Source organism: Coffea arabica, chromosome 3c (assembly GCF_036785885.1).
Source record: "Coffea arabica cultivar ET-39 chromosome 3c, Coffea Arabica ET-39 HiFi, whole genome shotgun sequence".
NCBI classification, from domain to species: domain Eukaryota; kingdom Viridiplantae; phylum Streptophyta; class Magnoliopsida; order Gentianales; family Rubiaceae; genus Coffea; species Coffea arabica.
The window spans coordinates 5,817,303-5,843,809 of NC_092314.1; the positions used below are offsets into that span (position 1 = coordinate 5,817,303).

At 36.3% G+C, this 26,507-nt stretch overlaps 1 protein-coding gene across 1 annotated transcript; it reads right to left on the bottom strand.

Annotated features, from left to right (window-relative positions):
• Positions 1–6,794: 6,794 nt before the first annotated feature.
• Positions 6,795–7,310, bottom strand: LOC140038187 (uncharacterized). The gene has a single exon (XM_072083291.1). It carries the CDS (start codon positions 7,308–7,310, stop codon positions 6,795–6,797), a length of 516 nt encoding a protein of 171 aa, XP_071939392.1.
• Between the last annotated feature and the right edge of the window lie 19,197 nt (positions 7,311–26,507).

Sequence of the window (26,507 nt, forward strand, 5' to 3'; positions counted from 1 at the left end):
CTGGCTATTCACAATGTCCATTGTGTCATTGCTGAGTTATCAACGCATGTTGCAGGTTAAAATAAAAACAAAGCATCGGTTAGTTAAGAAAGAACTAGATCCTATCACGTATTAAGATGTTTATTTTTCCTGTTGTGTTTCAGCACCATTGAATCTTGGAAGTGATCTAGAAGTGGAAAAAAGGAGGGCTGACTGAGTACCTTGCCACCTACTGTGGCCTGGGGAATTTGTAGCTGCAGGTCAACTGGATTTGTTCAAAGCTCGGGTCACTAAGTTTTTTCTTGTAAAACGTTCACATGAACATTGGTGACGTGTTGTACAGATGTTTCCTTTTGTATCCATGATTTACTACCTGGGCAACTGATATTTTTGGGACCATTTTCCATTTGAGATATGATTTTCGTTTTTGTTGAGCAATATTTTATATTTTGGCTTATATTTGCTTCTGTATGTATTAAATTGTTCCAGATTTTTTATCCAACTGAGGCCGATAACATTTAAAGCAGGGATTTGAGTCACTCTAGAGTCTAGGCTTGATTAGGGTGGTTGTATGTACCAATGGTTCTAATTCTGTACCATGAGTAAGGTTTTTTATTCTGGAGCTAAAATCTTGGTTTATATTCCAATATAGGATTCTCTGCATTTAGGTTCTTCTCCCTTTTCAAAGGAACAACATAATGACATGATACCATACCAATAAAGAATAGTGTTCAGCTAGGTTTTCGTTTGATTTTTAACTCTTCTTTCCCAGCCAATTCATTAGTATCATTAATAATTCCATTTAAGAATTCATGGTGTAATATGAATAAATATTTTATAGAAATGATAATATGATTATAATGGATAGAAACTAAAATTAACTTGTAATGAAATGAATGTTTTGAGAGTAGAAAAATATTTGCAACATATCAACAAACATATCAGAAAATATTTTTATTGACAAACTAAACACTGGAAAATTATGAAAAAGGGAATTTGGAAAATATTTTCACTTAATAACCAAACACTGGAAAATTGTGGGGAAGGAAGTGATTTTTCAGGAAAATAACTTCGATGAAAAATATTTTCCCTTCAGTCCAACCAAACAGACCCTAAAAATGACTTGAAAGAATACACAACGATATGTAACAGAAAATTTTTCTACCTTTATTAAGATTGGATAATATGATGTCTAAATTTATATATTTATACTTTCCGATTTCTTAATATTTTATAATTAGAAAATCCAATTCAAATCAACTTTGACTCCTACGAAGTCATTAGTATAATTTTTACATTCCAAATTACACCCCACAACCGTTAAAGACAAAATGGAGATTTGAAGGATGCTTCCATCCAATAATTATATAAAAGTCGGGTTCGAGATTTCCCATTTACAATATATATATAAAATTCTGATTAGACTAACAGATTAACCACAGCCTTCTCCTCTCAATGAAGGTTCATAAACTATATTTGTAGTGTGTTTTATGCGAAATATTCATCTTTACGGACCTATGCCCCAAAATTTGTTTCAATCCAAACTGACACCATAATAACTATAATTTAAATAGGAGTCAAAAAGCCATTAAGCCAAGAATAATGTTCTCTATTGTGTAGAAAAGATTTTATAAACCACCATTAATTTGTAAATGAGTGGTTTTAGACATTAAACTCAAACAGAATATATTGATCATTTTTTAATGATCTTATTGCTATAAATGGATCAATTCTGCTTGCTTGCGATGACCAAAATCGATTTGAATTCAAATAGCTCGATTCGATTATCAAGCCGAGCTCAAAAGTGAAAATACAAGACTCGGAGTCTCCTCAACCTAATTGAACCTCATATGCAAATGCAAAGAATTTTGAGTGTAGAATGTCCACTTTTTTCTTAGACTAGTATAAATTAAAGCCATTATTTGATGTTTCGAATTCGAATTTTATGATAGTAATGTCAATATGAGTTAGGTACTCTATAGATTTTGGTTATGTTATGTGCTCTATGGAGTTTGATGTCAAATTCTACTTATCTTAATCATTACTACAAAGTATTTATGTCATTATTAGAAACTGTTTGAATCTCCAATGCAGCCTCCAAAATTGATTGTTTTAAAAACACTCTACCTCTGTGCAACTAATAAAGAATACGTTTTGCAAAAATTATTTTGATGACACAAAATGCAAGAAAATTTTGGATAGAAAAAAGAAATAATATATCATTAAAAAAATTAGGATAATATAAAAAAAATTAGCTAACCGGTGAAGTTAAGCGGTTTGTAATTGTGAAATGTTTGGATAATAAGATAACCATTTGTGATAACTTGAGATGCACAAAGTTGTCAAGCAAGCATCGCATAATAAGGTGGCGTTTGGTTCATACTTTGGAATCAGATTCGAATTTAGGATTATTTATCCAGGGTTTGGAATGGAGTCACTCATTCCAATACATCTGTTTGGTTCAGTACCAGGAATATATATTATTACTATAGTTGATGTTTGGTTCATTGGCTCATTCAAAATGGGATATAAGAAATTTTCACTAATTAAATGTATTAGTATAAATGTGTTAGTAAATTTAGTATAACTAATTAATAATTTCTATTAGTAAACATGTATAATTATTAGTATAATTGATAATATCAATTATATCACATATACTAATATACATTATACAATACATATAACTAATAATATCATTATTATAAGTTTCTAACTAATTAGATTAAATATTATATATAATTAAATATAATTATATAAATATTATAATATAAATATAAATATAAATATATTAATTATACTAATATATTATATATTAGATATAATAATTATTATATATTATTATAAAAATAAAAATAAAAATATAATAAATTATTATTATATAGACATATACTATAATTATATGCATATATAATATACATTTATAAATATATATTTATAAATAATATTAATATATTATTATATAATATTAATAAATGTATATTATATATTATATAATTATAATTATATTTAGTTAAATATTTATAATATATATTTATAATATATATTATATATGTGTATATAATAAATATAAATATAAATATAAATACATTTATTATTATTATTATATTATAATAATTATTATATATATTATATAGTTATACTTATATTATAATAAAATATATAATTATAATGAAATATTATAATTAAAATATATTATATATAATTATGTATATATGTATATAATTATATATTAATTTTTTTTAATGGGTGGCGGGATAGGCCCCATTTCTAAACGGAAATCTGACTTGGGTTTTGTCCAAAACCCTCCAGGTTACCAAGGAATTGGGGAACTCCAAATTTTTGGATATGATTTCAAATTTCAATTCCAATAATAGTAATCCAAACAACAATTATGAGATTTATTCTAATTCTCCGTTCTGAAACCCTCTTACCACATACCACCTAAGTCTTTCGGTTTATATGATACGGATGGATTGTAATTGCAAGAATAAAATGGATAGTGGAACTACATCAAGTCTAAAATTTTGGAACAAACTAAAATGGATTATTTCTTCAATTTGATCAGCAAGTGTGATCAAGTTTTTAGCCCATCTTCTTAGATTATTTATGCTCAAAATTACGTCATATTCTAAACTGGATTGTTTTTACTTCTAGAGACTAAAACATCGAAATTTTTAGATTTGTTAGATATTAAACAATAATGATTTTTTTCTTCATAAAATATATAAATCATGAGTAGTTATATAATCGAGCTTGCATAGGGATTAGAGAAACCATGGTTCCAAAATTTAGAAATGGAAATTGAAAAGTTGTTTTAGTGCAAGAAGTTAACAGTATCTTGACTTTTAGTTAATATTATGTTTTACCTCCATAAATTCAAAATTTAAATTTGAATGTAACATATATATGATTAGAAAGAAGAATTATATTGGAAAAAGATACTAAAAGATGTTTTAACTTTTCCAACAAGACAAACAAATATTTTGGAACATTCTAAAATAAAAAAATGATACTTTTAATGGGACGGAGGAAGTATTATTCACTAACTATTCCAGCGGATACCAAATTTCCATTCTAAGGCATATTACAAAGATTTCAACTTATGTTTGTTGCATCAAGCATGTGACATAAAACATAAAAGGCCAAAAAAAAAAAGACTGACATAAAACCCGCACCAGAAAATCAAAAGGAAGTTCAATTTTTAAAAAATAAAAAAATAGAACTAAATAGTAAATATGAAAGAAACAACAATTGGTCAAACAGTAGATCAGCTTTTCTTTTTAAACTTTGGAGGTAAAAAACAAAAACACTTTTATTTGTGTTAGCTATTTAACCCTTATTAACTAGCAATGGAAGTGGTAAATATATTATCACCTTTCTTGAAACAACGATGCAGTCCTCCACCACCAATGACAGACTCCTCATTTCTTTCTTGGTCACCACTCCGTCCTTCCTCTCCCACTCCCACACATACACACACACACTCTCACACACTCACTCGCTAGCCAGCTAAAGCTCAAAATCCCTCACTTAAACCCCAAAATCACTCAAAATCTTCTGGTTCTACAGAATACTTGCTCAAAGGGAGTTGATCTTGCTATCTTCCTTCACTACTTCACAAAGCCAACCTTTTCGTTTAGCTGCCGCCTGCTAGTGGTAGTGGGTGGTATGTACAAATACTCTTCATTTTCTTTGAGTTTAAAGATCTGGTTTTTTTATTCTAAGAACATTTTGATGGGCTTTTTTATCTTTATCATCTTTTTTTTCTTTTTTCAAGTAAATGAGTACGGCTGTTACCAGGCAACCTGCGTAATTTTATTTGAGCATGTTAGAAGGGTTTTTCAATTTTTGTGTTCCACAAAAAAAAAAAATCACACTTTAGAGGTTGTTATTTTATATGCGTTTTCTGATTTTTATCTACATTTGTGTGTTTCACAAGTAAAATTGTTTCAGGTAAATTAGTGGGTGTGTTGTTATGCAAACCCTTTGTAAAAGATTTGATTTTTTCTGTTGGTATTTTAACTAGAGTATGTTCTTTGGTTGTAACATGAATGGAATTTGCATGAATCAATCTTTCTTCCTCAGCTTATGATGTCAATTATACTATACATGAGATTATACTGGTTAGTATTTAGCACTGAGATGGCCTAGTCCTGCAAAGTTCTTCTATGCTACTTCTCTGTTTGGCTAACAAACTCTTGAAGTTATCGTTTAGCTCTTTGCTACTTTTTTCTTTGGCTTATCGTGAATCTTTGGCAATGCTTTTATGAATCTCTGTGGGGCATTATTGCTTATAGGAAGATGCATTACAGTCATGGCATCATGGGTGTTGGAGTTTTTCAACTAGTTTTAGTCAAAATTTTAGCATAATTCCGGAAAGAGTTTGTTGTATGTCTTTCATTTTTAATGTTCATAATTCTGCCTAATATGCTGTATATATAAGTAATAAATTTTGATAAATGCTGTTTAAGTTTTTCAATGTTTTGTGCAATAAGAATTATGGATGAAGTTATTCATATCTACAAACCTGAAAATGGTCCTTATCCTAAAAATGTTGTGGCTTTGGGTCCATTGTACATTGATACATTTCCTGGACAAGATGAGCTGGTTAAAAGTGTAAAAGTGACGGCTTATTGTCATTCTATAGCTGCGAGTGGAGACATGGCCTCAAGCATTCCTCTTCGCGAGGGGATTCAAACTATTCGAAGAGAAGCTTTTAAAGCGTATGGGTGGCCATTCTGGCCACCCAATGGATTTGTTGAGATGATGGTATTGGATGGCTGTTTTTTTATGCTGCTGGTGTTGTTCATTCTTGACCACGAAGAAGTGAAATATTCCTTAGATAGTGAGGCCTATCTTTTGGATTTTCATCATTTAGTGCAAAACAAAGGAAGAATAATCTCGTCCATTCTGTTGGTAGGAAACCAAATTCCCTACAATATACTAAGAGTGGTTATGGCTCACATTTACTTTAGACATAGGATACAAGAAGTGAAGGTCAAGAAATCCTGTGATTTATTGGAGAGGACATTCTATGCACTATTAAAGATAGGAGGTCTCACAATTGATCAAACTCCGGATCTTGGCATTTCTTCAACATCAGATGAATCTTCAAATCTTTTGGAGAGTCTACATAGTTTAATCCTAGGCTTAGGGCCAAGTAGAGAAATTGGTCAAGTGTACAAGCCCCTTGAACCTGATGATGTTCCTAGTGTCACGGGCTGCCTGTTTTTCCACAAGCCAACACCCCGTGCAGTACTAACGTACGTTCAAGTCTCAAGCTATGAACGCCTAGTTAGTTCAGCCTTAACACTCGATGCGCGGTTGAAGTGCGGAAGCGCAAAAGTAGTATGCAAAGATATGTTGGTGTGGCAAAGGAAAGCTTATATTACACACAAAACTTCTTTACAAGTTGCAAAAGGTTGCCAAAGGTTGTAACAAGTAAAAGGGCTTGGCCTATTTATAGGCAAAAGCCAAAATACTACAAGTGCCTAGAATTCTCTACACAACCTTATCTACAAGGTCAAAACTTATCCACATGGTCAAAGCTTATCTACAAGATTCATGCATCCTTATCCTCAAGGTGTATGCTTATCCATTAAGGACTTTAGAGAGTTCCACACAGTTCTAAAATCCTGGTGTGTGGAACCCAGGCAGACAAGGCACGGCCGCAAGCGACTAGACAGGGTTGCGCGCGGGCGTGCTCGCAGATGAGGCACGGGCGTGCGGGCGTATGGGCACGGTCGTGCGCGCGGTTGCGTACGGTCCGTGTCATCCTCCCCCACTCGACTCAAGGCATCATCCCTAATGCCTTAGCCATCCTCATAGGCATGTATGAGGTCTTGGAATTGCCACAATTTTTCAGCTGGCTTCCAACTAATCTCAGGCTCGGGTAGCCCACGCCAACGCACCTGAAACTCTTTTGATGGTGCACAATTCTTGTGTCGGACGATACGATCGGCTACGATCTCTTCCGCAACCTTGTCGTACTCGTCCTTCATGCCCACAGGTACCCTCATTGAAATATTCCTTGCCGGATCATGTGGATCCTTATGAAACGGCTTGAGCAAGCTAACATGAAAGACCGGGTGGAGTTGGGACAAAGCCTCGGGCAACTCCACCTTGTAGGCCATATTGCCAATCTTCTTAAGCACTGTAAACGGCCCTTTATATCGTCGCATAAGACTCTTGTGCACTTCGCGGATATGTCCGTGTTGATAGAGTTTCACCAACACTTGGTCCCCCTCCTTAAACTCTCGAAACGATCGCTTACAATCCACCCACTTCTTCATTCGTTGTTGGGCCTTCTCCAAGTATAACTTGGCCATTTTTGCTTATTCTTGCCAATACTTGGCAGTATTGGCAAAATGGTAGGCAGGAGAACTTGTGCATTTGTAGCCTCCAATGATGTCCTTGGAGGTCGTCGGCTGGAACCCAAGAACAACCTCAAACGGACTCCTCCCAATGCTTTCATTTTTCTGAAGATTGAAGCAAAATTGTGCAGCATCCAACAACTTTGCCCAATCTCGTTGGTACACCGTCACATAGTGCCGAAGGTATATTTCGAGCATATAATTTACTCCATCCGTATGTGGGTGCATGGTTGTGGACATATTAAGTCCTGAACCAAGCAAACGGAATAACTCCTGCCAGAACCTCCCTATGAATCGTGAGTCACGGTCGCTCACGATCGTTGCTGGTAGCCCCCAATATTTAACAACATGGCTCATAAAGAGCTTGGCCGTCACTTCGGCAGTGGACTCTTTCGGGGTTAGGATAAACGTAGCATATTTAGACAATCAGTTAACTATGACAAAGATGCTCGTACATCCCTCGGATTTAGGCAATCCGACTTTGAAATCCATTGAAATACTTTCCCACACACTTCCCGGTATTGGCAAGGCTTGTAACAGTCCAGTGGGTGGTTCATTTTCCACCTTGTCTTGTTGGCACACAAAACAAGTGTGCATGTAATCATCGATATCGTCCCTTAAGCTCGGCCAATAGTAGCATTCTCGTACAAGTGACAACGTGCGATATGTACCAGGGTGGTCAGCATAGCGGCTATCGTGACATTCCTTAAGAATGTTCCTCCTTAGGTGCCCCCAGTCAGACACGTAAATCCGTTGGCCTTTGGCGTAGAGAACCCCATCCTCGAGCCAAAACTTTTTTGTTTTACCTTCGCTGGCTAACTCCATAAGCGCTTGCGCACGATCATCATACAATAGTCCTTTCTTGATGCGCTCTAAAAGTAGCCCTTCCATCGTGTAGACTGGCGCGACGACGTTCTTACGACTAAGAGCGTCGACCACCACATTTGTCTTGCTCGGACTGTATTCAAACTGGTACTTGAACTCAGCCAAATAATCCAACCACCGTGCTTGCTTGCTTGATAATTTCTTTTGTGTCTGATGGTAGCTCATTGCTCTATTGTCCGTCTTGATTTTAAACGGTGTAGTGGCCTTTAAGTAGTGCTCCCAGATTCGCAAGCAATGCACGACCGCAAGCATTTCCTTCTCATGTATCGGCTATCGTCTCTCCACATCGCTTAGTTTATGACTCTCATAAGCTATCGGATGGCTGTCTTGCATAAGAACTCCTCTAACGACAATGTCGGATGCATCTACATACATTTCGAATGGCTTGGCAAAATCAGGCAATCCCAAGACCGGCTCTTTAGTGATTGCATCCTTCAATGCCTCAAACGCTGCTTGACAAGGCGCCGTCCAAGTCCACGTCTTGCCTTTGCGCAGCAAATCTGTTAGCGGAGCCGCAATTGTGGAATGCCCTACGATGAAACGGCGATAATAATTCACCAACCCAAGGAACGACCACAATTTCGTGGGCAAAGTTGGCACTGGCCACTCGACAATGGCCTTGGTCTTTTGTGGATCCATGCAGATCTTACCGCCCCTTACAATATAGCCCAAGAAAGAGACTTTGTGCAAGCCAAACTCGCATTTTTCCTTCCGGACATATAGCTTGTTAGCTCTTAAGACAGCAAGCACTTGTCTTAAATGCTCAATATGCTCTTCCATGCTACTACTATATATGACAATATCGTCAAGATAAACTACGACGAACTTATCCAAAAACTCATTCAACACTTCTTGCATCAATGTGCAAAAGGTAGCTGGTGCATTTGTCAACCCAAATGACATCATTTTAAACTCGTAAGAACCATACCTAGTAGTGATCGCCTTGATTCGCACTTGATAATATCCCTTGCGTAGTTCAAGCTTGGATAGCATCACTGCTGGCTGTAGTCGGTCGAACAAGTCCGCTATAAGAGATACAAGATACTTGTTCTTGACCGTTATCTTGTTGAGTACATGGTAATCGTTACACATGCGCAAGGTGCCGTTCTTCTTACGTTGAAAGAGCACAGGCACACCAAAGAGACTCTTAGAGGGAAAGATAGACTTTGACTCCAAAAGTTTTTCAAGTTGCTTCCGCAACTCCTCTAACTCCTCGGGCGACATTCGGTAAGGTGACCGGGAGACGGGTTTCGCACCTTCTACCAGCTCTATTGCGTGATCTACGGCACGCCTAGGGGGAAGCTCCCTCGGTAGTTCCTCCGGCAGCACATCTTCAAACTCTACCAAAACTACCTCAATCTCATGCGGGATTGGCGCCGACTCCTTAGACTCGTACAGCGGCGGGTCTTCTTCACTAAAGATGGCCGCGAAGGTCGGCTCATTCTTACGTAGTCTCTTTTCCAACTGTCGGGGACTAATTTCAGCTTCTCTACATACATTCACCACACATGGCTTGTCTCTTTGTGTAATGTATCAGTATGTGGCACCAAAATCGGTCTCAACTGGTCGAGAAAGCGCATGCCAAAGAACACTTCGTAGTCGTCGATCGGCACCATGAAGAAGCTAGTCGTACCCATCCATTGTCCCAAGCTTACGGGTACCTCCTTGGCCTCTCCCACGAGTCATGTCCACTCCCCATTAATGCCTTTAAAACGGCCCGATGCCGACACCCAAGCAAGGCCCATCTTGTGCGTGGTGTCCTGACTCATATAGTTGACATCCGCTCCTGTGTCCAGCAGAGCCATCGTTTGATGCCCGTTAATGTGTGTGTCGAGGTACATGCGATCTCGATCATTTGTTGCCTGCACGGCCTCTGCAGGTTGTACACACGCAACCTTCCGTTCCTCCGTCAAGCTAGCTTGTTGCGCGACTGCAGCAAGGCTGTCACGACTTGGGCAGTCACGAGCATAATGATCCTTGATCTTACACGTATAGCATCCCTCGTAATTCTTCCCCGGCTTCAAGTTGCTTGGGCCTCATTCCTTTTGTTGGTTTCTATCGGTCTGCGATCGTGGGGCTTGTTTTTGCCGGTCTCCCCCACTCTTTCCATTGCCCGGCTTCTTGCTCTTGTCCTTCGCTGGTTCCTTCCATTGAAACTCAATTAAACGCTAGGCTGCTTTCATGGCTTGGGAGACATTGCGCCGATCCTTGTCCTCCACTCGTTGCTTAGCCCACGGTCGTAGGCCATCAAGAAACGTAAACAAAGCATCTGCGGGTGCCATGTTTGGTATCTCCAACAATAAATTGGAAAACTCGTCCACATACTCCTTCATATGACCGTTCTTATGCTGAAGATGGCGGAGTTTGGCCCTTGCCTCATGCTTCGCATTGGCCGGCTCAAATTCGACCTTAATCTCGGCCTTGAACGCCCTCCAAGTGGTGATAGCAGCCTCACCACAGCGTCCTTCATCACTCTTACGTCTCCGCCATATCAAAGCAGAATCCTTCAAATATAGCGGAGCCGTTCACAAGCGAGTCTCATCACTTGCGATATCAAGGGCATCGAAGTACCGTTCGAGCCCATAGAGGAAAATTCTCTATTTCCCTTGCTTTCCTCGCACCACCGAAAGCTTCTGGATGCAGAACTTCCATTCTTGGTGCGGTCACAGTCGCACCACTTGGCCCTTGTGTAACGCCCCCACTTCTCCCTAAGGCGAACCAAAGGGTATCCGCGGGACGCCTGCCCAGCTTTCGCCAGGACTCACTACAATCCATCATTCAAAAGCTCGAAATACTTTAAGTAACTTCAATACATAATTAAAGTACTCCAAATATCTCACACTTACAATTATGCAGCTTCCAAGCTTAATACAACCCAACGGAAAAGGGTACAATAGCCATCCGTTATAATATAACTTAAAGTTTTCAAAAGAAAATAATCTAGTACTACTCACGAGCACCCTTGGTCTCGAACCCTGTAAAAGAAAACCACAACGTGGGATGAGCTACACAGCCCAGTGAGGTTCCAAAACACTTTAACAGTTCAAATAAATCAAGTAAGTTGGGCATATCATATGCATGGTTCAATGTTACACAATGGCGTGTTATCATGAGGTGATAATCATTGTACGAGTAATTTGAGACATTTATCATGGTATGAGACATTTATCATGAGACAGGTATCATGATATAAGTACATTGGTCAGGTAACAGGTATGGAGCATATCACAGGCATAGTTCAGGATTTCATGTTGACATTTTAGCATGAAACAATTATCATGATACAAGGTAAACATATACGGTAGGATACGGTGTTCCAGTGGAACTCTGTCGGTCATCTGCACCTTATGACTTCTGATCCCCACGGTACGGTCTGGCCATCGCCTTATCCCTCCAGTGGTAATACTCGAGTATACCGAAACGGTGGCCCAGGGTTCCAACCTACCCGACCGAGCCCAGTCCTGGCTCGAGTAGGTCAGTAACCAAGGGCAGGGCCCAAGTTCAGCTTAGAGCTTACAACATGCACAAGTAACCAAGTAATTCGACAAAAGGTAAAATTCATCATTTGAGTAGGTCGAGTGAGGTAAAGTACACACTCGCCTAATAATGATGGACAGCTTCATATAACATGTGATTCATGATAATCAAGTAATCAGGTGGTCAAGTAACCAAGTAAGTTGGTGATCACGTAAGCAGATAACCAAGTAAGCAAATAACCAAATAGATTAGAAAACGGTAAGTAAACACGGTTAACGGTAAACGGTAAACGGTTAACGGTAGTAATTACGGTTAATTGGTAGACATATGTCATTTCAATAGGCCGCCATTGGCCGTTTTTCACTTTCACCACGTAAGAGTCGAGGAGATTCACTCCAACCGACTTATGCTTCCATAGCATAATTAATCATTTAAACACATCATGTAAATATGCTCTCCAAACATTTCATATCTAGTATTTCAAGTAATCACATAAGTATGCTCTTTAAGCATTTCATATCGAATAGTTCAAGTAGTCACGTAAATATGCTCTTCAAGGGTTTCATATCGAATAGTTCAAATATACATACTTCAGGTGTTTCATGTCGAGTAATTCAAGTATACACTATTCAAATATGCATGAGTGTGGTAAATACTTAACATATAGCACTTAACACCTAATGACCAGGGGTTAAGCATGTCATAGACTTATTCCAATTATGTATTCCTATATGGAACACTCACCTAGTCAAAACAAGCGAGTAGTTCTTAAACAAGCGTCTTAGGTGTCCGCTCCGAGTTCCTCTGGGAGATTCCCTCGAGTGCCTGAGCAAACAATAATCAACTACCACTCAAAATCATTCTAATTATCGAGGAAAATTGTACACTAGTACAATCTAAGAAATTAACGCAGAGACGAGTCTAAGAGTTCGTGTAACTCGAGGTTCAAAAGTGGGTTTTAAAATACAAGACAAATCTGATTTTCGTCTTTGAAATCAAATGTAAAACGATCAAATGATATTGAAGGAAAATGGAGGGTTTGAAACCCTTAGTTTCCTTTAAGTTAGAAAATTCCAGATTTAACAAGCAATATTTGAAAAATCATATTTCACTCTCCACAAGTCCAAAATTGGAAAACTTGGTACTGTTGGAATCCTCTTTCAAAGTACTAAAAGTTCTTAGAAGACACTTTTCCACGAATGTAAGTGAAAGGCACTCAAATTTTGGCTCAAAGTTGGTAACTTGAATTACCAAGACAGATTTAAGTTGGTTTTTGGCCAACTTTAGAAATTCGGCAAAATTCACTTGTTTTGAACTAACCTTTGAAATTTGGAAATCAATTAGTGTTGCAATCCAAGAGTATAACAAAACAAGCGGAACGAGAAACGGAGTTTCGAGCACCAAGATATAGTACCTCCAAGTTGCTGAAAAAGTTAAGACTGTTGGGCTATTTTCCAGGTTTAAAACTAGATTCGAAATATCATTTGGTCATCAAGTTGGCATTAGAAATACATCAAACTTGGTACACTAAATCTTCCATGTGTGAACAACATTTCTACTAAGTTTCGTACAAAAACTCTCACGGTAAGGTAGTCATTAAAACAACCAAAGTTTATGAAGAGTTTCAAGGCTAAACTACCTTCTCACTTTTCTTTTGTTTACAAACTTTTTGTACCATGAAATCAGTTCCAAATCTCTCCATTATTGAAACCAAGAGTTCATAAACATCCACTGAGCAATTTAAAGACCATTGACATCCAAATTTTCGAAATAAAACTCCCCAAATCAGATTTGGCCAATGGGCTAAGAGAAAACAAAAGTTTTCCAGATTCGATGAGCGAATTTTGTGACATCATTTGCATATCAAAATGGTCTTAGAATATTACCAAATTTTGTACAATTAAACCTCCATATGAGGGTTACTCTTCTATCAAATTTCATTTAAAAATTCACACGGAAAGGTAGTTAACTAAACCATCAAAGTTCAAGAAAAATCCTAAGGCAATCTGCCTTTGACTTTCATTTTCCAAATTTCCAATCGTTTAACCAAGAAAGTTATCCAACCATGGTTCATTTGTGAAATAAGGGTCTAAGATACATCCATGATACCTTTGGTAAGTGTTTAATATCAAGAACATCAACTAACAAGTTCACTCCAAGATTTTGTTCCAAACCAGTCCAAACATTAGGGTTTTCCAAAACAGAGCAGTCCACTTGTTTCAGTCACAACTCAGTCAATATAGCTCGAAATCGAGCATGGCTTGCGCCGTTGGAAAATACATTCATAGGACTAAAATATCACAGAAGAAATCATTTCCAAATTCGGCACCCATCTGGTTCAAATTCGGGCATCAAGTTGCTGCCTGAACACTTCATTCCAGATGAACAGAGCAACAGGACAGCGAACTTAAAACATTTGGTTCGGCTTGCTCACAAAGAATCAGAACGTGCATTATATACCAAATTAAAGCTAGGAATGTCTAGTTTTAAACGCCACCAACGGCACATGATTTTGACATCCGAGGACAGAGTTATAGCCAAAATACTACTGCTGGTCAGAGACATACGCGAATCAGTTTTCCAGATTTGCTGGTTTCTCAAAAAAATTCATTTGCTCAATCAAACCTCAATATTTTCCAATGAAATTTTCCACACCTCTAATACATCATATAAGCATCCAATTCAAGCCATTAGTTCATTAAAAACTGGCCTTAAAATGGCCGAACATGGCAGGGGCAAAATCGGAAGTTTTTGCTTCTTACACCCAATGAAGTTTCTACTAATTACCCACCACTAATGCATCATTATAACCACTAAACTAACAATATAATCACCATCACTCATCAAATCAGCAACAACAACCCAAGTGTGGGAATTCAAAGAGCCCACAATCACATTTTATACCATAAACAAGACTACCCACATGATTATATAACCTTATATGTGCAATATATCTTACAAAAACTAAGATCTATGGGTTGGATGATTTGCTACCTTCTTGGATGACTAGATCAGAAATTTTGGTCACTCTTTGCTCCAGAAAACCGTGGCTTTTCAGCTCCCTTTTGCAGCTCAAAATACTCCTCAAGTGTTAAGCTAAGTGTAGTTCGAATTTGGAGTGAATTGGAAGAGATTTGGTGAAGATTTGATGGAGGAATTGGAAGAACTCTTGAGCTGTTTTTCTTGCTTTGTTGTTCGGCCAGATGAGGGAGCAAGAGAGAGAAATTGTGGTCTGAAATGAGGCTTCCAAAGGAAGCTTAATGACTAAGGATTGGGTGCACAAAAGTCAACCGCAAAAAGTGCGCACACGCGCGCGTTTTGTGCTCGATCCCTCTCGCGTTTGTTTCACTAGTGTACTAAACTTCTAATGCATTTATATTCATATAAACATTATTCACTCTTAATTGTCCCAAAATAAGGGTCTAAAGTTCCTCAATTTAAATTGCGCGTGTGAAAACGCGTATCTCCAATTTAAGCGCATTAACGCGAAACTTCCGAGAAATTCTTATAACGATAGTACTAATAACTATCACTTGAGTATTTATTCATAAGATTACCTATTTTAAGACTAAGGCATGTATCTCCAATTTTTCGAGCTCAGTGTATCCTCAAATCGGTTATCGTTCCAAATGCACGTGCACTATTTCACTTATCGGGCTTCCGGAAATTAATTTTTGCAACAAGTCACTTTAAAAATATAATGAAACTATATTTCCATGTAATTAGGTCTCAAGAGCTTAGAAAATAATATTCGGAGTAAAAGACCAAATAAATAATTAAATAAGCTAGAAATAGGAGATTAAATAAGTAAATTTTGCGAGTCCTCACACCTTGTGTCCGCAACACATCAACCTCGGCTTTGAATTTCACAAACTCCTCCGACATGGTTGACGGTTCTGCCACGATAACACTAGCACCTCGTGCTAGTTGGACCTTACACGTTTCCAACTCCATCTTGAGTTGGACAACTTCGGTTTGTAGGGACTCGATCATCTCCCGCATGGCATCATTTTCCTTTTGTAGTTGATTCATGACCTCATTGAGCGACCCTTGCATATTCTCACGCAGCTCCGTAGCATCGAACTGCTCCATGCGTTGGTCTAGCTCATCCCAACGGTCGCGGTGATTGCCTATGGTTAGCTGTACGTGTGCTAACCTCGCCTCAAGGGCTGCCATCGGGTCTTGTGCGGGCGACCTGTCCCTTTTGCCTTTGCTGCGAGCACAAGCAGTCCTCTCTGCCTTCCGTGCGACGTGCGACGTGCTCCTCTTGTGGTTCCCTTGTAACGTCGGAACCTGTGGTCATGACAGCCAAGAATCGGTATCAAACTCTGATACCACTTGTCACGGGTTACTTGTTTTTCCACAAGCCAACACCCTATGCGGCACTAGCGTATGTTCAAGTCTCAAGTTATGAACGCCTAACTAGTTCAACCTTAACATTCGATGTGCGGTTAATGTGCGGAAGTGCAAAAGTAGTATGCAAAGATATGTTGGTATGACAAAAGAAAACTTATATTACATACAAAACTTCTTTACAACTTGCCAAGGGTTGCCAAAGGTTGTAACAAGTAAAAGGGCTTGGCCTATTTATAAGCAAAAGCCAAAATATTACAAGTGCCTAGAATTCTCTACACAACCTTATCTACAAAGTCAAAGCTTATCCACATGGTCAAAACTTATCTATAAGGTTCATGCATCCTTATCCTCAAGGTGCATGCTTATCCATTAAGGACTCTAGAGAGTTCAATACAATTCTAGAACCCTGGTGTGCGGAATGCAGGCCGACGGGGCATGGCCGCATGCGACTAGGCATGGGCGCAGACGGGTGTGCGCGGGAATGGGGCACGGGCGCGTGGCACGGTCGTACGCGTGGCTGCGTGCGGTCTGTGTCACTAGGATACTAAGTGCAGTAGAATTGAGGAAAAAGGGCATTGAAGTCAGGGCATTAAAAAGGGAATATGGATTAGGCAGATTGATTTTACCAATTCAACTATAGCTGCATTTGCTTTTACTCCCACTTTGTTCTTTCCTGTTTTGACAGTCAGTGACAATCTAGAGGCTATATTGAGAAATTTGATTTATTATGAGATGCTACAAATCCCTCCACATGGAAATGAGAAATTTGAAGTCAGCTCATACTTGACACTTATGAGTGAATTGATCTCTAAGCCTATTGATGCAAAACTTCTACATGATAATGGCGTTGTGAGGGCAATCTATTGCAAAGGCAAAGATTGGCAAAAGTTTTGAAGAAACTGGTTCAAGAGTTTCATACGGTTAGCAGTGAAAACCTGCTCAAAGTTAGACTTCAAATTGATGAGTACTTCGTCCCAAGGTGGAGAAAAAATCTGAAGTACATTTCGGGCTTGTCCCAAATGATGGCAGCAATTGGACTAACTTTCACCATCCTCGGATTTTTCAAGCACTGTGAAGTAGTTCGACATGAACCATACACGAGCCTTTAATTTTTCCTTTTTCTTTTCCTTTAGTTGCTTTGCCTTGTTGATTACAGCTTGTGTAGCAAGAATTGGTTTAGATTTAATTGCTTTTTGCCCAAAAATCGGATGCATGGTATGTTGTTAGAAACAGATGCTATCTTCCTGACCCAACAGTTCTGCAATTTTGAAATACAGCTTTCTCCTCGTATTTGTCATTTCCATATGTATTTATATACAGCCAATTGAGTTTCGTGCGAAATTACATAAATGATCTTAGAAACAGGGGAAGTCACCAACATTTGCATTCCAAGCAGCCCTTTACATTATTGCCAGAAAGTTCCCGATGTCCACAATGTTAAATCTCTTGCACACCTGATATTTCAGATTTCAAAGGCATTAATTTCCTGATTTCTCAACTGACATGTTTTTACCTAATATACTACTAATTTTTAGGACTAGGCAAACGCCACTTGACAGAGTCCACTAACTGAGTCATTTACAAATAGTATGCTTGACAACTAATTTATATTTTAAATTTAAATTTAAATTTTATATAGTTGTCAAGTATTTCACCATGATTTTGTATACACCATCAGTGTATATAAGATTAACCCTTTTAAATAGTAAGACCGTAAAGACATGTTGAATTTGAAATAGTCACTATTATTTTGGTACATTAGTAAATTGAAAACTTGATATTAACAATGAAACTAAGAGAGTATATATAAAGAATTATGCAAATGTAGTTAAAAAAATGATATTTATATGGATAATTAGTTAACCAAAAACACCGGGGTACATACCAAAAAATGCACCTAACAGGATAGAAACCAAAGTTCCAATTAGATTTTCCCTTTACTTTTCCATTGCAACTAATATTGTAAATTTTCATTGATATATTGTACGATATGATATAACAGCAAAAATAGTACTACACTCTCTCTATAAAGAAAGAAATTGAGAATATATTTGCTAATTTGAATCAGCAGATCATTCTTTATTTTAATTGCTATTGAAAATTAATTTCACATCTGAATTCAAAACTTTATTTAAGAATTATCAAATTTGCATACAACATAATGATGTAGTTGATAAATGAGATAGACATAATTTTATGTTTCTTTGTAGGAAGTAATTAAGTACAAAATTCCTTTAACAAAGAATTTAGCCGTTAGGTACATGATTTTTTGATTGAAATGAAATTGATTAAAGAACATTTGAGCCAAAGTACAGTGTACATTGACTCTAAGTTTCTTAAGGAAATTGCTTGCGATAACAAGCTAATGTCGTGGCAGGCAATCATAAGATGCCTAGCCAATTTCAAGTCTATCGTTCAACAATTGCTACCTAGAAGCTTACCAGAAAGAATATACAATGAAATCAAGAACTACAGGAGGACTCATTTGAAGAAAAATGTGCAAGGCTCATCTTAGTCTTGCCAGAAAAATCAAAAGCACGCCTTCTGAGAGGGCGACAACTTCAGCAACACCACCAGCGGCAGCAACCTCAAAGTGTTTGACATGAGAAGGCTCGTGTAATTTACTGGAGAAAACTGATCACATATATTGTGTCGACGCTGCCTCAAATAAAACAAGATGCATCAGCAGTAGCATCGAGTCTTCCTCTACCGACTACTTGGCGTTTAATGAATGCAACTGTGCCAGAAGCAATAAATTATGAGGACATGACCTAGGATGGTTCATGGAGCATGGATGATTAGTGGTATTTCAACAAACAGCACTATTAGTTAATAAAGACAGGCCATTTTTTCACCAAAACTCGTGTGTTTGAGTTCCATTACAAATGTGAGGAATGAATTGATGGGCGACTTGTGAGAACCGTGGTTTATGGTCCTAAAAGTATACCTTGACTCTTATTGGTGATCGAAACTGAATCCAACCAAAATTTTCTTACTAAAAAAAAAAAAAGCTACCGTACATACATCTGCAGACCCCACTATTACTAGTATCCCTAACATTAAATGTTTCTTTGTCTTATATTTCTCACTTTGTTACTAGTTGTCCTCGTGAACCGAACAAGTTTCTCTGGCTAGGAAATGATGTAAATTTCTTGGTTCTGTAGAAATTTTTGGGTTATAATGGATGCAATCTAGTAAAGCTTTTTTCGGTAATATGTCCATCAATTACGATTTTTAAGCTACACAATCAGCTATTCTACTGACTGACAATGGCAAAATGAAACAAGAGTTACATTGTAGAGTTAAAGATTGGATATTTAGATGACAATATTTACGCTTGATTATTTTCCTTTCATGGGGAAAATAATCAAGTTTCTTCCCGAGCCAATATATATAGTGTGTATGTGTGTGTTATGCAGTGTGTGTGTAAATCTGTATATAGATATTATATTTATATACTAAAACATACAAATACACAAATAGACATTGCATATATGTACATATAGAAACATAGATTCAATATACATATATAAATTGTAGTCCCTCCATTCCAATGTGATAAATAACAAAAAGTGGTGCTCAAATCAATGTTTCGTTTGGTTTATTTCAATTCCAACAACCCTTTTTCCACTCGTAATAAATTTCAATCATATCTTTGCTATCCATGTATTGTAACTATGCCTAGTGATGTTTTAATTGTTAGATTCACAAGTTTATTAACTTTTTCAGAAATTGAATATTCGTTTACGAGAAAAGAAGATGTTGCATTTTTTTTGTAATAGAGTACTTAATTTTGTTTAGCTCTAGCCATATTACAACACTGAAACCATCTCAAATAATACTGGCTAATTTTTACAAAATTTATCGAACTATAATCCACTAAGGTATAAAATTTACTGAATGAGAAATGAGAAATGAGAAATGATTCTTGCTAACTGCATTCTTGGATGTTCCGCGACCTTTCCGAGAGCCATGATTCAGAATAGACCTTATTGGTAAATGGCTCGGTCATCGAACTCTGTCAAATGGCGGTTACCAAGTCTTAAAGGTTAGTGTATTAGACAAAAATATATTTGTTGAGAAATCAGCAAATTGATGCCTTAGAAATCTGAATTTCAGGTATGCAAGAGATTTGTTGGTATAAAAAATTACGCATACGGCGGAAGCAATTCTAACACATACAAAAATACGTGGGAAGAGGAGCAGAATAAATACTCAATAATTTAATTAATTCAAAACTCACCAATAGCAAACATCAAGTCATAGCCTTTTGCTCACGACAACTTTCAAATCTCAACTATGCGATTTTCTCTCAAACCTACTCTTAAAACTCAACTCAACTCTTCAAATAATAACCTATTAGACTGTTAGTATTTATAGACTCCAAAATTTCCCAAAATAACTGCAGTTGTAAACCAAAACTTACTTGGAAACTGATTGAGATTTCCTAATATAATATGGAAACTAGACAAACAAGACACCAAAACGAATTAGGAAACTAATACTAGAATGGCTTGGTTTAATTTCCTACATTGCCTCCCTTAAATCAAGCTCTTGATGTTGTCATCTCCAATGCCATCACGAGCTTGAATCTCCATGAAAAATTCAGTCACAGTATAAACAGCATTCAATACCAACTTGCAATAGATCTCCAATTTCATTTTCACACGCGGTAGTGGACGAAATTTGTACTTCTCGAATAATTTCTTGGCTTGACCACTCTTGTTAAAAAAAAAATCAAATATATCCCCCAATTCTTCATTAGATACTCCACAATTCAATTCATCCATATCACCAATAAAGTCTCCAAAAATATAAAATTCATAATTTTTACCAATGAAGTTTTCAACATCACCATATTTTTCCTTTAGTTTTTCAACACTAATAATTGCATCAACTTTAGCAATATCACAACCTTCAATTAATTTGTCCACCTCACAATTGATTTCACCCAAGTCCATCACTTGATTTTTCTCTTCGAAAAATTCATCAGTCTGGCAAAATGAACAATTTCTACATCGTCACAATATTCAATCACATCAGTAATTTCACTACTATTTTTGCCTTCTTTCTCAATCACTTGCAAAATTTCTTTTTGAGTCATAAATTCTTCATCTTCATGTGCACTCACAATTTCTTCTTTTTTTGACTCATCAAAATATTCTTTTTCTTCTTCTTCATCACATATTTCTTCTTCATCGTGACCACAATAAGAATTCATCAAAATTTTCCAACCCTCTTTTGTTGTTTTTGCATGTATGAATTTTTTCGCTACATGTAACTGGACTTGAGTGTTGAGATAGTGGAATACCTTACAATCCAACTATCTATCCCTCTCCAACTCTTTAATTGCATCATCTAATAATTCTGTGTCTCGTACACGTTCCATGAACCCTTTCTCAACAATATCCCAAATTCCAATAGCTTTGAAAAAATTCTCCATCATCATCCTCCAAATCTCAAAATCATTTTTACCATCAAAGATAAAAACAACACAACATGGTAAATAATACGGATCCATATTTTAATTTCATGAACAAGCTCCAGGATTAAAGCCTAGAGCTCTGATACCACTTGTTGGCATAAAAAATTACGTGCACGACGGAAGCAATTATAACACATATAAAAATATGTGGGAAGAGGGGGAGAACAAATATTCAATAATTTAATTAACTCAAAACTCAACAATAACAAACATCAAGTCATAGCCTTTTGCTCACGACAATTCACAATTCTCAACTATGCTATTTTCTTTCAAACTTACTTTTAAAACTCAACTCAACTTTTCAAATAATAATCTACTAGACTGTTAGTATTTATAGACTCCAAAATTTCCTAAAACAAATACAGTTGTAAACCAAAACTTATTTGGAAAGTGATTGAAATTTCCTAATCTAATATGGAAACTAGACAAACAAGACACCAAAAAGAATTAGGAAACTAATACTAAAATAGCTTGGTTTAATTTCCTACATATTTAACATTGTGAACATTGGGAACTTGCTGGCAATGTAAAGGCCTACTCGAAATGCAAATGTTGGTGGCTTTCCCATGCTGTTAACTCTAAGTTGCTACCGTTGGGAAACTTGTGCCCGATGCTGAACCTTCACAGCCAAATTTGTTTGTTCATGGATATGACACTAATTTTTTTATAATTTTTTTCCTGACGGGGGAGGAATGGGATTAAGCGGGGAGGGGGTTAAGAGATTAGAACTTAGAATCTCTACTTTCGGGGATCTCAACGTTGGGTTTGACACTATTTACTTGTCCTAAACAATAAGCAAAATTACAGTGCCTTAGAAACATGAATCTAAATAGCACTATGTCAATAAATGAATTTTGGGATAATTTCATAAACCTCCCCTGAGTTTTGTTATAATATCACTCAACTCCCCTCAAGTTTTTAAAATTTCACTTACTCCCTTGTCAACTTGACAATACTAAATATTCTTATCAAAGGTCACAAATTGACAACATTACCCTTGCTCTTAATAACCATTTAACCAAAAAGCCAAAACAAAATAAAATTTTAAAAGCAAAAAATGTAAATTGAAAAAACAAATTGCTAGCTAATAATGGTTCATATTTCTTTATATTAGAGTCATGGTGGAATAGCAAAGGACATGAATAAATTAAATCTAATCAAGATTTTGTGCATAGTTACAATTAAGGAAGTCAAGATATTTTTTGAGTAAATATGTTTTAATTCATGATGTATGTTAAGTTGTATTAGAAATTAAAATAATCTCTTCATATGTGTGGATTTTTCTAGGTGTAAATTTTGTTTTTGTTTCAATACAACTAAAATAAATAGTTTACGTTAAGAAATTTACACCTTATAAAAATTTAACCTTATTTTATTTTCTATTGTTGTTTTAAATTTCATAAGTAGGATAATATAAGGTAGTATTGGAACAAAAGTTTTATCTTTCTTGTATTTCCTCCAAAAGGGTTAAAATGTTATAAGAAATGTCAATCCAAGGGAGGTAAGTGAGATTTTAAAGACCTCAAGAGAGCTGAATGATATTATAAGAAACCTCAGGGGAGGTTTCTAAAATTATCCCATGAATTTTTCAACTCATTATATTAATTTGCTGCGAATTTCCATGTCTCTAATTTCTTGTGAACATCCATACTAAATGCATGCTATCTGATTTCTTCCAAATGGTTTTCTATTTTTTTTCCAATCTCGGTTTGATTTGCATTCCATCGAAGATGCATCCCATCTGCTTCTAAACAACCATTATTCATTAATTTGGCCTTAATGAATCAAATACCTTCTATTTATAAAGTACACACATAATAGAAATCAAAAGATCATAAACTAATCTAATGATAATTGCATAATTCTTGGAGCCATGTAATGCTAAGCATATTTTTTTTTTGGTGGCACAAACGTAGTGTAATATAGTGAGTGTATTTGGATTGTTAAATTATTTCCAATCATATTTCGTTTGTATCATAAACACATTTTTCAATTCACCTTTTCATATTTTCAACTACTTTTTATTTCACATACATCACATTACAAAAAGTGCCACAGTAATTATTTCAAATAATACTCTATCCAAACATTATTACTATTATTGAGTTCAGTCAGTTGCCTTGCTGGTTTTTAACCATAGTCACGGCAGGACTCGCGATCTAGCTTGATTGAACTCTTTCCTATATGTTCTTGGGACGACTCTTCCATCAGGGTCCTAAATAGTTTTTTTTTTTGGTAATGAAAGGAAATTGGGTCCTAGATAGCTTTATTATTTGTTAACTTACATCAGGCTTCTTAAGATGCATTTTCTAATTAATTGAGACTGAAAAATGTTCTGACAACTGGACTAAATCACTTTGTGACGACATGGAATTAGAAGATCCTCTTGGCATTTTTCCCATGGACCGACTAAATGCTAGCTTTAAATTGGGTGGTCTTGTCTTGAAAAGGACTAGGCTTGGGATTGGGGCCAAAGACATTACTTAACCAAGTAAACATTCCCCTACCTTAGAATATATGTCGCTTTAAAAGACCAAGACAAACCTGCAAGACGTTCGTAATATGTCATCATGAGAGTTTTTACAAAACCGAAGTTGCACATATTCGTAGTGTTGTCTTCCACTGGGCTTTTGGTACATTCTTTGCTGTGAAACCGTGAAAAGTTATTTGCACAGTACAGCACAAGCCAAAATCAAACGCACATGATTCCGCTCATAATTATTCAACTTTACGTACCATGAGTGTCTTTGTTATCTATTGTATACTCAAGTCAAATGCTTGAGACAAGAATAAAATAACCCTGTTGAAAACCTTGGAAGAGTAGGACATTGCTAAGAAACTTGACTAGACAATATCTCGAGGAATCTCGAGTACATGTAGAGGGTAGGGGCACTTGATATTGCTAGAGGATACAGAAGAGTTGAAAACCTTGCTGCAAGGCTAATATGTACTCACATTCTCAAGCATTGGCAACAGATTGGTGGTTTAGTGTGTTTGCCCTGTGTGTGTGTGTGTGTTCTGTATTTCTCATATTTGTATATATCTATACAGCCAAATCAGCCAAGCACTACGGTGCTACCACAAGCCCGACTGGGATCCTCTGTCTAGGTATCCTGTCCAAGCTCTCTGTCCAGGTATAACAGAAAGCTAAGGGTTTGTCTTAACACTTGTTGATTATCCTATCAATCTTTCTTAACATTCCATATTAGGTTATAAACTTTTAGTGATCAAAGACCATAAGCCAAGAGCAAATGCAAATGATTGCACTGATTACTCGACTTTAGTCACCATGAGAGATTTTACAAAACCCTAGTCTTTACTTTGAGAGTCTTGAAGTATTCCACCTTTAGTACAGCATAAGATAGAATCAAACACAAAAGATTCCTCTATTTAACTTTTTTTTTTGAACTTTGAGAATCTTGAAGTATTATACTTGTGTCAGGAGCTTAAGACAAGGATCAAAAAAAGAAAAAGAAAACTTGAAGGCTACAACATTGAAATTGCGATATATATATATATATATATAGGACAGCTGGGATTGCTAGAGGAAATATTGGAATTCAAAACCACGCATTGGTAACAGGTTAGAGTTTTTCTTCTTCTCCTCTAGTCATGTAATCATATTCTTTGGCACTGAAACACCTAAAAAATGAAGAACTAAGCTCACCCCACCTGTCTCCTTATTGTCTCTCTGCTAGCCATGCAACAAAGTCCAGTATAAAACGAAAGTTGGATGTCAATGACCATTCAACCGCATTCTCATAGTTAAATTTCCCACTTAACTAAAAATTACTCCTACCAAGATTTCTGAAGAAAATTAAGGCCTAATGTAGACCCCAACTTGCAAAAAAAAATCTGACTAAGAATGTGGCAGTTATCTTCCTCACAGATGGCCTTGGCCTAGAAATCTAGAGTATGACCATCAATATACATAAATTCACCCATCCGTACATTTTTTTTTGCCCCCCTCGCGAAATTAGATCAACCAAAAGGGTTGTCCCCTCCTTCCTTAATCTATGAACAGGAGAATAAGATCGAAGCCATACTAACAATGTCTTTAATTCCTTCCCCCAAAAAAGAAAAATTTTTGGCAGTTTTTTCTCTCAAAAATTCTTTAAACTAAAGTCATGTTGCATCATATTTTTCATACCTCAAATGGATTGTGGATTCATTCCAATTGAAACCCATCAATTTGTTTTGTAATTTTCACTTTTCAGCAGCAGCTTTTGTTTTACATATTTAGAGTCAGAAAAGGATGCCAACTTGAGACAACAGCTACCTGCGTTAGTCTAACGAAAATGAACATATAGAAATCCATGCAAAATAACTATATACGCTGCATAAAACACCAACGAGAAATTTAAACTGTCTCAAAATGCAATGGAGATAGTTGATAATCAAAACTCCATTTAAGCACGAAGAAACCTAGTGAACCGCAATTATGCGCAAACACTTCCAAAAAACTTTGATCCTTGTGTTGATTGGTTAGGTTTGCTAAATATTCAAGAAGTTAAATGAACACAAAAAGCTATGACATGCCACTATTAAGAATTAACCGAAGCTTTTCAAAATATTTGTCAAATTACTTTCCTTTATTGATAATCTTTTTAAGTTACCCTTCCACTCGATTTAAAAAAAAACAATTAAAAACTTGGTAGGCCCACTAAAATAGTTTCTCTAAAAAATAATTGGATCTACTGTTTCTGGGTGTGTTTTTAAAAAATTTTATTGTATCAGTATATATGAAAATTTTATTTTGATATTTTATTGAGTGTTTATGTATTAATGGAATATTGTACGTAATTGAAAAACTTTCAAAACAGACCAATTCAAAGGGAGTAATATTGGTTTTTTTTTTTTTTGACAAACGATACCAATTTTATATATATTAACACTTGAAATTACAAGAGTTAATTACAAAATGGGATAACTACCCCCATATCTTTCCT

Bases quoted from the DNA above. Each gene is read 5' to 3' on its own strand.
- LOC140038187 (XM_072083291.1), bottom strand. From the start codon at position 7,310: ATGGCCAAGTTATACTTGGAGAAGGCCCAACAACGAATGAAGAAGTGG.